This window comes from Ochlerotatus camptorhynchus, unplaced genomic scaffold (assembly GCF_037179485.1).
Source record: "Ochlerotatus camptorhynchus isolate MF236.1 unplaced genomic scaffold, CSIRO-AGI_Acam_v1.1 ptg000406l, whole genome shotgun sequence".
In the NCBI taxonomy this organism is placed as follows: domain Eukaryota; kingdom Metazoa; phylum Arthropoda; class Insecta; order Diptera; family Culicidae; genus Ochlerotatus; species Ochlerotatus camptorhynchus.
Window position 1 is genome coordinate 3,973,296 of NW_027040892.1, and position 16,913 is coordinate 3,990,208.

The 16,913-nt window shown below is 38.1% G+C and overlaps 1 protein-coding gene across 1 annotated transcript in view; it reads right to left on the minus strand.

Moving 5' to 3' along the window:
- LOC135710936 (roundabout homolog 1-like) overlaps positions 1–16,913 on the minus strand; it is a 376,781-nt gene that overhangs the window by 122,048 nt on the left and 237,820 nt on the right. The window contains exon 3 of the mRNA XM_065233660.1: positions 11,450–11,596. Within this exon, the coding sequence (XP_065089732.1) occupies positions 11,450–11,596 (147 nt within the window). The remainder of the gene's footprint in view (positions 1–11,449; positions 11,597–16,913) is intronic.

The window sequence follows — 16,913 nt, forward strand, 5'->3', positions numbered from 1 at the left end:
GTCGGGAAGGTGCATACAAATTTAATCTTGACAATAGATCAGCTAAGTCAATGCGTTGCGAAATGATATTTTTTAATAAAGAAATCTTTGCGTAATCTAGACGTTCTTTCAACAGCATTCAACTGATCAACAAGCAACGTGCTTCACATGACGGAAGAGGACAAACCGTCCAACCTAACTTACGTAATGCATATAATCAGTGCTGTGTTCCTAAAATGTGAGCTAAGTAGTCGCACCCAAGATTTCGGCGAGTGAAGCTACCTCCGCTGGTAGTGAAAAATGCCCATCTTAACGAGCTCATCGCGGATCTGGCGTCGCTGGGCGTCAAAGCCGAATTCAAGTTGGGCAGAGTCTGCACCAATGCACAGTGGTCCAGAATGCAGATTTAGGTGGAATGATATGTTTTGAGCCTGAAATTGAAACTTTAGACTAAAAGTCTCTCCTACAAAGTGGTTCCTTATAGTTAGGCCCTCATTTTTATGACAATGAATTCTAGGGTGGTTCCTATTATCATTAAAATCAAAAATCTAACTTTTATGTTTGAATAAATTAAGGCATACATTCTTCGGCAAAGTTATAGCTGAGCTAATTTCAAGCAACTTTGTTGAATAAAACTTTTTTGTATCTCTTAAATTGGCCGATTTAGAGCTATTTTCTTGAATTGAGTTAGGGTGACTCTTAAAAAAAAACAGTTTTTTTGCTCTATTTGTCTTATTTCGAATTTCTCAGCAAAAGTGTCTTCAGATAACTTTTAGATCTTAAGAAGGCGCAAATGTTTGCTACACAAAGCTTGTCAATATCTTTCGCCGATCAAGAGTTATTGACGTTTTTATACTAAAAATATGCACTTTTCAAATGTTAATATCTCTGGTTGGGGCAAACAAAAAAAAAACTTTTTTGCAGCATTTGAAAGGGCGTATGTTATTCTCAATAATATGAAAAAATTTAAGGTATGTTATTTTTTAAACTCGTATAAAATCAATTTGAATTTATTCATATTTTTTACTATATTTGAGTATATCTTTTTTATTAGAAGAGATACAGGCAACAAATTCGGCTATAGAACATTCGTCTTAAAGAGTTTTAAAAGTCTCTAGAAGATGACTTTCATGATAAATTTCAAATAAAAAAGTTATTGGCAAAAGATGGATTTCATAGGACCACTCTAATGACAAATTTATATAAAATGTGCTAGTACATTTGTTTCAATATTTGGACATTTAGTGTCTTCGAAGAAGTTTTTGTTCTTAAAAATTCCCTTCTTTTGGTGTTTGCAAACGTCAGGGTGGTCCTCAAATTAGTGAATTTTTAAAACTAACTTTTTTGTTCTACAAAATATAAACATGTGTTGTTCAACAAAGTTGTAGTTAAGTTACTTGCAAGCAACTTTGTCGAAGAAAATTTTTTTCTATCTCTTAACGTTCTCATTTTAGAGTAATTTTTCGGAGTTGACTTAGGGTATTCCTGGAAAAAATAGTTTTTTAGCAATAACTTTTTTCAGAGTTGGTTGGAAATGCTAACATGAGGCTTTAGTGTGATGATTTATTAGCTAGAGAATGATCTTTAGAAGAATGTAGGTGGATAGTTCCGTTAGAGTACGGCAGTATGAAAATTGAATAGAAGTTGAAAATGAGCGAAGGGCCATTAAAGCGACAGTTTTCAAGATGACGCACATTTTTGCCTAGCCCGTACGATGTACGCGGGGACTTGAAGTATGTCTCCAAGTCCACAGGAAATGCTCTCGCGACGTGGGGCTTTAGGTAGTGATGAAAACGTCGCTAGAACTATTCCACAGCCGCAGTCAGTTTATGAGCAACAAGAGGGACGCACATTTTTGCCTGTGGACTTGGAGACATACTTCAAGTCCCCGCGTACATCGTACGGGCTAGGCAAAAATGTGCGTCATCTTGAAAACTGTCGCTTTAATGGCCCTTCGCTCATTTTCAACTTCTATTCAATTTTCATACTGCCGTACTCTAACGGAACTATCCACCTACATTCTTCTAAAGATCATTCTCTAGCTAATAAATCATCACACTAAAGCCTCATGTTAGCATTTCCAACCAACTCTGAAAATCGTTAACTTCGCGTATGAAGTAACATAAAAAACACTTTGAAAATAACTTTTTTATTTGAAAATTCTCATGAATGTTATCTTCTAGAGACTTTTAAAACTCTTTAAGACAAATGTTTTATAGCTAAATTTGTTGTCTGTATCTCTTCTAATAAAAAAGATATGCTCAAATATAGTAAAAAATATGAATAAATTCAAATTGTTTTTATGAGAGTTTAAAAAATAACATACCTCCAATTTTTTCATATTATTGAGAATAACATACACCCTTTCAAATGCTGCAAAAAAATTTTTTTTTTGTTTGCCCCAACCAGAGATATTAACATTTGAAAAGTGTATATTTTTAGTATACAAACGTCAATAACTCTTGATCGGCGAAAGATATTGACAAGCTTTGTGTAACAAACATTTGCGCCTTCTTAAGATCTAAAAGTTATCTGAAGACACTTTTGCTGAGAAATTCGAAATAAGACAAATAGAGCAAAAAAAACTGTTTTTTTAAGAGTCACCCTAACTCAATTCAAGAAAATAGCTCTAAATCGGCCAATTTAAGAGATACAAAAAAGTTTTATTCAACAAAGTTGCTTGAAATTAGCTCAGCTATAACTTTGCCGAAGAATGTATGCCTTAATTTATTCAAACAAAAAAGTTAGATCTTTGATTTTAATGATAATAGGAACCACCCTAGAATTTATTGTCATAAAAATGAGGGCCTAACTATAAGGAACAACTTTGTAGGAGAGACTTTTAGTCTAAAGTTTCAATTTCAGGCTCAAAACATATCATTCCACCTAAATCTGCATTCTGTACCACTGTGCAATGTGGTACTCCGTAAGAAAGCGGAGTATGACTTGGTCATCGCCCACCTGAGGACTTCCAAGGTGGAATTCTTCACCCATGACATTCCCGGTGAGAAACCATTCAAGGTGGTCATCAGGGGTCTACCGAACTTTGACCCGAAGTTGATCGAAGCGGAAATCAAGAACCGCTACAAGCTGGCCCCAACTGCCGTCTTCCGGATGACAAAGAGGGACGAGAACGTCAAGAAGTATCCGGATTGCCTTTTCCTGGCTCATTTCCAGAAGGAACGGTGACGCTCAATGCGTTGAAAGCCATCCGCTCCATCAACTCTATCATTGTTCAATGGGAGCCATACCGTGGCGGCCGTCACGACGTCGCCCAGTGTCAGCGTTGTCTGAATTTCGGGCACGGCACCCGAAACTGCTACATCAAGCCGCGCTGTGGCAAATGCGCCCAAAATAATGTCTCCTCCGAGTGCGTTGTCGACGAGTCGGAAACGTGCAAATGCGCCAACTGTGGTGGAGCTCATCAAGGGTCCGACAAACAGTGCCCCAAACGCGAGGATTTCAAGCGAACCCGAAAGCAGGCGTCCACAAGAAGTCAAACAGGACGGAAGAAGGAAAACATTCCGGCATTCAGGGTGGAGGACTTCCCGCCTCTTCGTGCTACGCAACACGGTCAAGCAAATCCACGGGTGCATTCCGGCCCCCGTCAAGAAACGTCTGGTGCCTCAGCTGGAGAAAGCTCTCCATCCCCCCCTGGATTCTGGAGACAACCACCAGCACAAAACGCCAATCCCGATCTCTTCTCTGCGGATGAGCTGATGAAGATTTTCGTCGACATGACCAGCGCTCTTCGTCAGTTCCGCAACAAGCCCGAACAGATCCAAGTGCTCGGGAAGTTTATCATTCACTATGGCGTCTAAACGGATAACTGTCGTCACATGGAACGCATGCTCTATACGAGCCAAAAAGTTCGAGATTGCTGACTTCCTCCGCAAGCATAGTATCGACGTGGGTCACCCATCTAAAGTCCGGCGACAGCTTTTGGTTGCCTGATCACAGCATTGTCCGGCTTGATTGTAACGACTCCAGGGGTGGGGGGGGGGGGTGTGGTGTTGCGATCATCATCAAGAAAGGAATCAAGTTCTGCACGCTGTCGCATATCCGCACTTCTATCATCGAGGCACTTAGTGTGGAGGTGGAATCACCAACCGGAAACGTCCGGTTCATCGCCGTATACTGCTCTCGTCAGTGTGCTGCCAGCAACGGCCTAAGGATAAAATTCAAGAACGACCTCACCGATATCACTCGCACAAGCTCCCGATTCATTGTTGGGGCGATCTGAATGCTCGTTACGAAGCATGGTGCAACTACCAACGGAACCAGAACGGTAGACTACTAGACTACGGTAGACTACAGCATGGGCTGTATACGGTGCAATTTCCGGATGAACCGACATTCATCTCTCCGGCGGGAAACCCTTCCACGCTGGACTTCTTCCTGACGAACTTTGGGCTATCCAAGCCGGTGGCAATCAACGGCTTAAGCTCCGATCACCAACCGGTGGTGGCTGAGATCGGCATCAACATAGCTCCTGCTCCAATCCTACGAAAAGATTACCACCACGTAAACTGGGTCCAGTTTGGACGTGTGGTTGACCGGAACATCAACGAAAATTCGCCGCTTGACACCGTAGAGGACATCGACCGGGCTCTGGAAGGACTCCACCAGGCCATATCCATGGCTGACGAGACGTGTGTTCGACAAGTTCTACGCAGCTCCGGTGTGGGAATCATGTGCACAAACTCACAAGAACAAAATACAGGTAGCGCAGAACAGGGTATTGAGGATGATCTTAGATCGTCCTTTCGATACCCGCATTTCCGACCTCCATCAAGAGGCTAACATTCCGAAAGTAGATTTTCAAATTAACGAAACTAGGAACAAATTTGTGCAGAAATGCAATACATCAGAAAGTGAATTCAGAAGTGATTCCGAACGTTTCTTAAGTGATACAATACATTTCTTAGTGATTAAGTAGTTTCCGTGATTTCCGTTAGTGATTTAAAACTTTTCTAAAATGATTCCAAACTTGTCTAAAGTGATTCAGTACTTTCTGAAGTGATTTTTAACTTTTCATAAATTATGCGGTGCTCTCTGAAATGATTCAGTACATTCCGAAGTGATTCCGAAATTTTGGGAAGTAATTAACTATTTTCCGAAGTGATTCTATTATTTTCTTCAGTGATTCAGTACTTTTTGAAGTGATTCCGAGCTATTCTCAAAAGATTCAGTACTTTCCGTCGATCTTTTTTGTATGATTCCAACCTCAATCAGATGAAATTTTTAGCAGTTCAGTGGTATTATTTAGGTTTTATTTTACTTTTCTCCGATCAAAGGCACAGGCTACTTCAATTTTACCATTTTTGATTGATTGTTTCCCTTACATGTTCATCAGGGGCGCAATCAATTTCAAATTTAAGATTTTGTCAATTTTTCCTCGAGCATGTTTACCAGAGTGGCTACATGAGTGGCTTACACACTTGTAATTTTAATTTTTTTTAAATTTTTTCCGCAACTTTTCTACCAGGGGCGCTATCATGCTATGTCTGAAGGAACTTTTTTTGCAACATTCATGTACCTCATATTTTTCTTCACAAGATGTTAGCATTGATCCTTACAATCAAATCTGTGATAGTTTTAAAATATTTCATCTTGGGTTTTTAGAGAAAAAGTGTTTTGAAGAATTTACTTAGTCGTTTACAAAGGCGTATACGAACTATTGATGATACAAAACTGTTACGGATCGAAACAAATTCAACTGAAAATGATTCAAAATGCGATTAAAGTTCTCAAAATGCTGGTACAGTAAGATTCCCTCTTGGTTACCGTAAAATATCGTAGCTTTGTCATGATCTCATAATGTTTAAATTAATCAAATAATTAAACAATGGCTTAGTCGCTAAATTTACTATTATTCATTGCAAAACGATATAGTGATTCTAAGATTTTTTAATTTTGTGTCATCAGGTTGACCATTTCATCGTTAGAGTAGTCCAAAAAATCCAAAATTTTAAATTTTTTTAAATGCTCATTTTTTAAATTTAAAACTTTTGAGCCAATGGGCTGATTTCAAAGATCAAAATATGAAATTAAAGGTAATTAAAAATGGTATTAGGAAACTGGGATTTTATATCGAAAAAAAAATGATTGTATTCGTTTATTATAGTTTTCATGGTTTGTTGATAGAGGCTTCAATATGTTTTTTTATATTTTTCCATAAAAGATTTGGCTAAAAAATCAGCGATGTGTTGTTTTTCGTTAGCTGATGTTAAAAATGTCATGCTTGAAAAACTGCACGATTATCAGGCAATGGCGTTTATCAAGCACCTACAATGGCGACCAGCGAATCCAAATTTCGTATGCCGAGTCGGCAGCTACCCAATTGCGTTGTCTTTCCTCATAGCTGATTTGAGGCTGGGCTGGAATGTTTGACAGCCAGTATGTCTCATAGGTTTAGCCTATTTTTAGCGTCTGTAATATAACAATAGTATAGTGTAAAGTTATGTAAAATATAAAGTTACACACTGACACTACTAGCACTCAAATTAAGATCTTTCTTAAAGCTGAGTAAATCTTCGTGAGAAATCTTAGATTTTTTTCCCAACTGTTTCAAATTTAAACCCAATGGTCTTCCTGCGACGTTTACAAAAATAACCTCGGCTAGTTTTTCGCCTGCTTTTGGAGACCAAGTAGTTTTCACTACATGCATGACGTTTTCTAGGAGAAACCTGCGTCAGACATAAATTGCAAATATGTATGATTTTTTTTTTTTTTTTCTGTGGTGTTTTTTTCTAACAAATATCTACAAACCCGCACATCTTTGACGATCGAGTTTGGTTTGAACTACTTGTTAACATCTTGCTTCTGGATATTTGTGAACCTCAATTTTTATAAACTGCTCCCTTTTATACCAGTAAACGGCAATGTAACATGCGTGAGTCGTACTCACGATATTTTTTTTAGATAGTTAACTTTCATTTTTACCCTGCTCATGTGCAGCGTAAAAGCGAAAGAGATAACACAAGCTATTCTTTCTACTATACCTGTTTTCTAAGACATAGAAAGGGAGTTGTTCCACCAACGACCCGATGAAACAGCTTATAAAAGTTTCATCCAAATTCAAAGCCCTGTTTTTCCTTGATTTGAACTTCGATGGAATTCTTCAAACTTTCTTGATGTTTGGCATTTTTTACCTGAAATTCTCAGATATTTCTTAAATTTCACAGTAGGGTAATTGATTCTGGTAGGACCTATCCAAAAACTGATGATGGTTGGACCTATTTTTTCAATCGCTAGTTTAGTCAATCTTCGCTGATTTTTTTATTTTCAAAGATCACTTTACTATTAAAAAAACTCTTTTTCTCCAATTTGCATGGGTGTTTTATTGAAAAAACTTCAAAACAATTGAGTTTCAATGTGTTTTCAAAACAGTTCACTTTCCACGCATTAGCTCGTCATCATGCCTTACTTTCAAACATACAAAAAGGGAATATTTTGTATATTTATTTTTATTTTCATGCAGTAAAATACTGTTTTAAGGTGTAAACAACACGTTAGTACGCCATTTATCCATTGGTTTCACTAAAATGTTTGAATAATTGACGAAATTCGATTAGATAAATATGATCATGGTTGGACCTACGTATGATGATGGTTGGACCTATGTGTTTCCTATGACGGCCGCTAGGTGCGCTTCGGTTTGTCTACATCCTTCATGCGCATCTGATTTGAAATTCGATTTCGTTTTGGCCGAGTGACCAGTTTCTTCGATTGAAAAAATGGCTAAAGAAAAGAGTTATACGGTCGAAAATCTTCAAGAGGCTGTTTTTTTTAGTAAGAAATAAATCACTTACCGCGTATCAGGCACAGAAAAGGTACAATATTCCTAAAACGACACTTCACGCAAAAATTAAGAGAAGCCACCCACGGCAAGAAATATTGAAGGGAAATAGTGTTGAGTGCTGATTTGGAGAACCAGCTAGGGGATTGGGTTTGTATGTGCGCTGCTTCTGGCAGTCCCAAGACGACCAAAAAGATCTTGGAAGCTGCTAAAGACCTTGCGTCCCTAGTTGGGCGTAAATTTAAAGGAGGAATTCCATCGTCAGGTTGGCTGAAAGGGTAACCACTGATTTCCGAACTACCACGAAAGCGTCGAAAAAATCTGTTAGTATGAATTTACATAAAGCACTTCTCATACACCTTCTGGGTGTGAATTTACTTGAAATAAAATGTTAACAAACTAAAAATTGCTAACTGAAACTTATTTCCGAAAAAAAAAACTCCTAGGAGAAAAAAAAAACGTTAAAACCGGAATTAAGTTCTGATATTCTGTCATTTGAAGCCCCTAAATTCCCCGGGGGCACCCAGATCATGCCTGGAAGTGACCAATGTGGTCCAAGGCACTCAATTTTGTTATTGATCTTGTTATCGAATTTGGAAGTAATGTGAAGTGTCGCATGATAGGTTTTACTCCTTCCATGTCAAAATTAGGTCCATGTTCCATATACCCTGGAACTTGTTCCGGCCATATCTCCGGAACCAGTTGACCGATTCCAAAAATATTAAATAACTTTCAATGAGACCACAATACCTATAGTTTGCCGTTAAAAAATTTCCAAATCGGGTCAATGATTTCCGAGAAAATGAGCCATGATGAATAGCTAATGCGTGGAAAGTGAACTTTTTTAAAAACGAAGTTAAACTCAAATTTCTTGATTTTTTTAAATAGCAAATTCATAAAAACTGTATAAAAAGGGTTTTTTTTTCATAATTTCAATAAGCTCTAAACAAAGTTTTTGAACAAATATGGGCTAAACTAGCATTTGCAAAAATAGGTCCAACCATCATCATTTTTTAGGTCCAACCAAGATCAGTATAGGTCCAACCAACATCATAATTCTTTGCTGAATAAAAACGTTTTATAAAATCATTTGTTCATAATATTTAACTTTTCATGTTATTATTAGAAACAAGAAAGGTAGATCTTTCCCCTAATCACGCATTTTTCAAAATTATATGTTGAATTCATAAAAAAAATACGACATGAATGTTGACGTTGTGTGAAACCGGTCTAAATAGGTCCAACCATCATTAGTTACCCTACTTTCCTAATGTTATTAAATTTTCCCTGTGGTTCACATCCTTAAGTTTGCCAAAATTTCTTCACGTTTAAAGAACTTTTTGCAGAGCATCATTGAAATTCATATAATGTTGCTACAGTTCACAGAGCTCTCTTGAAGTTCGTAGAACTTACCAGAACGACATTAAACTCCGCAGAAGCTCACAAAACGTCCCTGAAGTTGGCATAATTTTCCTGACGTTTATAGAGCTTCTCTGAAGATCGAAGCACTTCTTTAGAGTTTAGGAACTGCAATGAAGCTCTAGCAACTCTGTAGTAATTCAAGGTGAGGGCTACTCACTGGGCAAGAGAGGTGTGAGTTTCATTCCTGTATTATAGAGTCAAACATTTCTATTTATTTTTAAAAATCCAAGCAAATTTTCCGCCCCTCAGGATGATTTAGTGGTAAATACCAGCTTCGACAGCTGCTGAGTACAAGACACAAAACTTTCGAATAACTAATATCTCCTTTATTGAACTCCGGTAAAAATCTTTCAACGATCGTCGCTACTAAAGCGGCTTCATTTTTTAACAGAGTCGCTTTTCGAAGCACGACAAGCGAGGTCTCTATTTTCTTCATGAGATTTTTTTTTTAATTTTCTACACGATACATCCATAAAAAAAACACTCGAAATTGGACGAAAATCAATGCCTACTATGATTACGTGGCTGTCTCGGACTGTCCTGCTCGCTTCTTTCTCTTTTACTTTTATGAGGGAAGAGAAATTAAGCAAGATATTGTACTACGAACATATATTAATTGATTTATCACAAAGTCGACAAAATCAATATGAATCTTACTTGGGAGTCAAAGAAAACTTCTTTAATGCCATTTGGATTAATGCAATCAACTTTTGAACCTTATTTTACTGCATTTGTTCAATTCGTAATAGTGGTATGGTCAATAGTCCATATACGCCTTCATAATCAGCTTTGTTAACTTCAAAACACTTGTTCTCAAAAAAACCCAAGATGAAATATTTTAAAACCACTACGGATTTGATTGTTAGGATCAATACTAATATCCTGTGAAATAAAATCTGAGGTACATGAATGTTGCAAAAAAAGTGCCTTCAGACATAGCGTGCGCTAGCTATTTCGTATTTTATATATTTTTTTTAAGATTTCTCAGATTAAACTTTTTTTTTTTAAATTTTTATCTGAACATGTATATTAGGGGCACTATCCACTTTAAATTGAATGATTTTAATTATTTTCAACATGCTAACAAGGGGCGCAAGTCATTTCAAATATATCTTTTTTAAATGTTTCCCAGAACGTCTTTATCAGGGGCGCAAAACATTTCAAATTTTACGATTTTGATAATTTTTCTCTGAAATTTTCTACCAGGGACGCATGCAATTGCAAATTTATTGATTTTTTCAATTTACCTGAACATGTATATCAGACGCTAGTTATTTCAAATCAAATATTTTTTAAACTTTTCGTCGAACTTGTTATTTAGGGGCGCAAGTGTTCGAGGGGACTGACTTGGGTAAAATATATAACATTTGCGGAGAGATTTGGCTCTCATTAGATTGCTGTATTTTACCTATTTTGTAAACATTTTTTTTTTTCGGTTTGAAGCTAAGTAGTCGTTGAATTCCTGCGACTACCAACAACCACATCACTGTTAACATTGTTTGAATATTATAATTAAAGAAATATAATTGTTTACACTGAAATGGAATAGATAGCTCAAGTGGTCTTCAATCATTAAGCTTGCAACAGATTTTTTTTGAAAAATATGTTCAATAAGTTGATGTTCATGCTGGTTGGCAGAATTGCCCCATATGACTATATTCCTAACAAATTGTGAAAACGCCTTTAATACGGTAATTGGTTAAGTAGGTCGGCTTCTTGTAAATCATAGGCCATTTGACGTCTAAGGCAGCAGTTCTTAATATTATGAAATGCACAACTTTAGCCGAGAAACTCTCCACCAGGGACGCTCTATTTAAAAGATAAAATCGAGTGCATTCTAGGCGGTACTGTATTCAAGTTTTAAAAGCTTTAGTGTTCGATACAAATACAAAACTGACCAACGATTAATGTCTTGAAAAATACTATTGAGAAGGATATGATTGATGTATCTGAGTCGAGGGTCCCCTCCAAATTGGGGGCCCTGGCTTTAGCTCACCATCGCCATGCCGCTAATACTGCACTGATTTCACCACAAACATCTCCAATTCAGAGTGTCTGATGGACCATCCAGCTTATTAAAACCGAGCCCATGTCGCAACCGAATTCCAAACATTAGCTACCGGTTCCTCCGCATCTACACAAAATGCGAGTTGCTCTCGTTTATGGAGATTCCCGACGAAACTGGCAGATATTTATATTGATGTCAATCAATAAATAGCAATCCAGGGAAAGGAAGCAAACACTCACCGAGGTCTTTCACTTTGCACGGCAGCTCGATCGAGTCGCCGATGATGGCCTTGTACAGGTGGCCCCGGGTCATAAATTTTGGTGCCACCGTCGGTCCGTCGATGTCCATGGTCGAGATGTACGGCTCCGGGCGCCCGCTGCATAATCCTGCGTAATAAACAGAGAATAGGGGGGAAATATTTGGTCAGAAGGCTGCTGCTGCGCTTGGAAATTTAATCAATAATTGTAGGTTTTCAGTGACAGGGCTAATGCACGCTGTGGAACTGCCGCAGAGTTGCTATGTGTGACAGGCTCTCGCATCGGCTGGCCTCCGTTCGGAGGTGCATTTTATGATGGCTGTTACGGTTTATCGTGCATCACAGAAAATGGATTTGGAACGAAATGGGATGCAATCTGATTGATATCGAATCAACGTAAATCACGAGTGCCTGCGTGTGTGTGTATGTGCGTGTGTGTAGCATCATCTTGCGATCGCATCAATCGACGATTTGTCTTCAGACTCAGTGGGGTGAAGAAAATCTTATTTGAGCAGTGATAATTATCGCCGTCGATTAATTGGAAGCGGGTGACGAAACATTTACTCGTGTGAGTAATTGCTTTCACAAAACCGATTAGACTTGCAAATTGTGTCAATTTCCCTTCCACCTCGGGACGTTTCAGAGCGTCGATATCCTGTTCATGTGGATTGAGGAAGCAGCACGATGCGACGCTGCGTCAGTCCGATCTAATAACTCATCTCAATGAGCTCTATATTGCATGCCTACCCCGGGTGATTGACGATGAGAGCTGCGCAATCTAATTTGAGGTGAAACGATGAATGATTGTCACACTACACGTCGCATTAATGGGTGAGTTCAACAGTGCAGAACTTTAAGATCTCTATCGCACGTCCGACTAGAGGGATATAATTCTCTCCGGTAATATACGGTTGACCACATTCTTCTGGTCACTGAATAAGAGCAATGGGACGCAGAGGTGGATCGTGGAATCGATTACTTGCAGTACGACGCTTTTCAAGTAAGAACTCAGACACAGAGAGCGAGAGAGAGATGTGTCGAAATGAATATGCCATTCAGGTGCCTACAATGCCACAATTCTGTTAGCACTGACGGTCCTAGGGGATTGGTACGGGACACATGTGTAGAATACATATTGACTGCTTTATTCCAATTATTGCACAAACTTTAATAGTTCTTTTGAAACTATTGAGGGATTAAAACCATGTTATAATCAGATTTATGATATTTAAGGGTCACATCGCCCATTACCAGAGCCCTGAGGCTGCCAACGACTGCGGATAGGAATCTTCAGGAACGTATTCCCCTTCAGTCAACGCCAGGTAAATTACGACTACCGATGCGTGCTTGGCATATGTGTGAAAGAGAAAATGTGGCTTACTTTGAACTAAGGACGAACTGGAACAATGACAACAGTAGTGGCCGTGCGACGCGGGAAAAGTAGTTCAAACCAGGTGCTACTAGCACCGTCACATAGTTCAAGGCAAGATCAGAGATTAACTATTGCTTATTCATGCGAGAGAACATCCACTCTCAAATGAAGCAGTTCTCGAGGGCAGCTGGTGGCTGCGGGATGGAAGGCAGAAACTTATGAATATTCCGGATACGCCTCACCGGAGCAGAAGCACCAGTAGCAGACGGTTGGAAAGTTTTCCAACTTTGTAACTCGCTCAGGCAGCCGTGCCGTAGCTTCGGGTTAATTTTTGGGTAGAGGTAGGAATTTCAAGGAGCAACTAAACTTTCATTAGAAGCTAGTTGTCGGGTTTCGTTTGTGCTTCAGCCATCTCGTTCCAACCAGGCTTCTGCTGCTTACTGTCAGAATAAGTTAAGGCTCTCCATCCTAGCATGGCAAGCAACCAACCACGTGATGCCGAAGACAGTTACATCAGGAGAATTAAGCCCTGGGAAAGACCTTGGAAAAACCTGTTTGTGATAGACGACAAACTTGTTTATGATTCAGAATGGCAAGGAAGCGAGAGAACGACGGAATTATGCCAGGATTAGGAGGATGTTTTTTTTTTTTGGTTCGGCACTCCCAAACCACTGTGGTGAGGGATAATTCCGTTCAACTTTGCGGCTGTTGCGATCTGGGTGGAATTGTCTATGGCCAGTGGAAGAGACTTTTTTTTTGCGGCGGTTGTGATTTGCTGAGGTAATTTAAATGGGATTGGTAATTGTGTGATGTACCTTCACTTGTATTGCCCTAGCTTTGTTAATGTATAACTCAAAATTTATATACGGATGGGAACCGATCGAAGAGGTCACATATTTTTATTAGTACCGGACCTCATGCATGATAATTTGATTAAATTAGTTTTCGCATAGGTTTTGTTCTCGAGTTATTCGAGTGTTTTGGTTGTTAACTAATTGAATTAGTTATTTGCAGACGGTTCGGTCTCGGATTGCAGCTAAAATTGCGTTTGGAGTGCTGCTCTCACAATTTCGTATGTTTCTCGGTATGATCTCGATCGATTGTGATATATTGCTCATCACACCGATTCAGGTCTTTGTTCACGCAAGTGTGCTGTTTTCTTAAAATAATATATACAATAAACACTTTCGATCATGCAGTGTTTGAGCTTGATTCTTGACTGACTTTAAACAATGACCAACAAATCAAAATTGATAATGACATGGAACAAAAGGTAAATCATCGTGCTTTAGAATTTCCTAGAGGGAAATTTGTGTAGTAAAGGAAACTTTTCACACGAAATTCACACGAGGTGGTGAGTTTCAAACCAACATGTATGAAAGAACAATAACTTTCTTAAAAAAGATTATGAAGACCCAATCACGTTAGCTTTACGGAGCCAATTATTCATTTTTAAATCTAACAAGTTCTGCATAAATTTGTTTCTTGTATGGATAGGACCGATTACTCGCGGTTTACTCGAGAAGAGGGTTGACATTTTTGAAGAAGGATCAGCTTGTGAATGCTTCATTAGTGAGTTGTCACCGACTTTGCCTGTAGCTAGACCCACTGTCAATGATGAGCGACGATGAAACTCATCGAGACAAGACAAACACAAGCTTATAAAATAAAAAAATAAATCACATACTTGACTTTTACAGCAGTAAGCTCCATCAAGGATAATACGCCAATCTCGTATTATCCTCGATGTTTCTAAGCAGCATGGCGTATTATCCTGACTTGGAATCTCCAATTCCACTTTAATACGCCAATTTCGGGGTATTAAAGAAAATCTGAGATTTTCAAAAAGTACGCAGTCTTAAAAAAATCTGGCTCTCTCGACTATCACACACACATGCGCAACAAGTGTCATTTGCATAAAAAACAAAAACAACAGGACAAGAATATCTCGCGTTATTTTTCAATAGGTTCTATCCAAACTGAACGATTCTCTTTACCCAGTTTCTCTTTGAATCGTGGCCGTGTTAAGATATTTTCGGATATTTTAGACACACAGTTCGATGGCAGCAGCAAAAATTCTAGCATTTAATACGATAAAGACGACAGGAAACGTTTCCGTAACCGAGTTATTTGCGAAAGAGAGATTTGATGAAAATAATCGATCAATGTAGATTGGTTAATTTGAAAATTGACGCGAGAATTGTCCGCTATCGACATCCGTACCCGGCTCCTGAATAAAATCGCCCAAGCAACATTGCAAGTTTTATTGAGGTTTTATAGCATTCTACAAGTCTAAATCATGGTTTACTGAACCCTCATTAAACCAGAATTGTTACTTGGGCGCCTTTCCAACGGGCAGGACTCTTCAGCTTTTTCCAAGAAAACCTCAACCAAATCAGCGGCTTCATCTGCAGTACCCAGCACGGCCAATCATCAGCCAACACTCCGGCACAAAAGGATATCGTTACGTCGATTCTTCAAATCGCTAAACTAAAGATGCTGTGCTGATGTTGTCGGTTGCCACTTCACTGGGGCGATTATGAGTGCCACTTGAGTTACTTTTTTGTCACTGGAACGATTATGAGCGTCAGTTTTCCATCACTTTTTTGTCACTCAGTAACGAGTAATGTCAGCGATTATGGAGCCTCACATGTTTGTCACTTGGTTGAGCAATAATTACATCTCGACTTTCGATCTCAATTCCTTCCACCTTAGAAGATGTACTAATCTTGATTTCAATAACTCTTCTTCTGATTTTTAATTTTGTTTAATTTTGTTTTTAATTTTTCTGTTGTTTAGAAAACACATCTAGCTGTTGAACTCAATTCAGAAAGTTGATTTCGTGTATTTCGTAAATGCCTGTGTTAAAATCAAATAGGGGAAAGTAATACTTCAAACTGTAAATAATTAGCAGTACAGAAGCTTGCTTTTCTGAAAGTAAAGATGAAGATTTTTGTTATCTTAAAAAAGTTATAAGCGTTGATGTATCCCTTATAACTTTTTTAAAGATTACAAAAATCTTCATCTTAACTTTCAGAAAGCCAACCATAGGAATTATTGAATGAAATGTATGCTGAAATGTGTATTGGTATGATTTTAATATTCCAGGTTCGTGCAGTATTTCAGAATTTCAAAAGACTTTTTCGAATCTGCATTCTAAACGTCATTTAATGTAGTTTATTGAAATTTGCGAAGCAATCTACCATTGGCTTCTTAAGGAATATTAAGGCTATTGCATATCCATTGTATGCATTGAAAATTCAATTGCTTCTATTCATTTCCTGTAAAAAATTGCTTTTCTCAACAATAAAATCATTGGATATTATAATGATAATTAGTACTTGTAAGATACAAGAAGAGATTGTAATGTAAGTTTTCACAACATAAAACATGTAAATTTCACTTTCAGAGCATCACTATTAGCGATTTTACGAATTGTGAGCGCTCATTCTGAGAGAATAGCTGATTGTGACGCTCTGAAACGAAATTGACAGGATATATAAGTCAAACACATACTCTATATCCTCTTCTTACAAGTACAACATATCATTAGAACATCCAATAATTTCATAATTCTGAATAAAAAAACATTTATTACAAAGGACTACACTTTGTGAAAACCGAAAATGGAACATGTAACGAAATTATGAAAGATTTTGAAAGTTAATAACTCAGCTATCCCTGGACCAATTTTAATAGTTGTATCACCAATTGATCAAAAATATTTTCACGCATCTGTTTAAATTAAGACTTTATCATTTTTCAAAATGTTATTATTGAAAATGGCACGAATATGCAACTGTTTTTATGATAACTAAAATTATCACCATTTGCTTGCGAATAGCGATTTCCCTAATACAGATTTCAAAGTTGAATTCCATTCGGTGCTCTCCAGTACACAACGAAAGGCTCCCCGCAAGCAGCTAGCTATCAATGCTGTTCTCAACCGCTGATCGGATTCAGTTCCAAATACCGTATGTGGTGGTGTCCAGTCGTTGGCATCAGCAGCAGCAGTGCTTTCGGAGCGTGGCGTTGAACAAGAAGCGATCTGCAGCACACATGAGCATCCATAGTA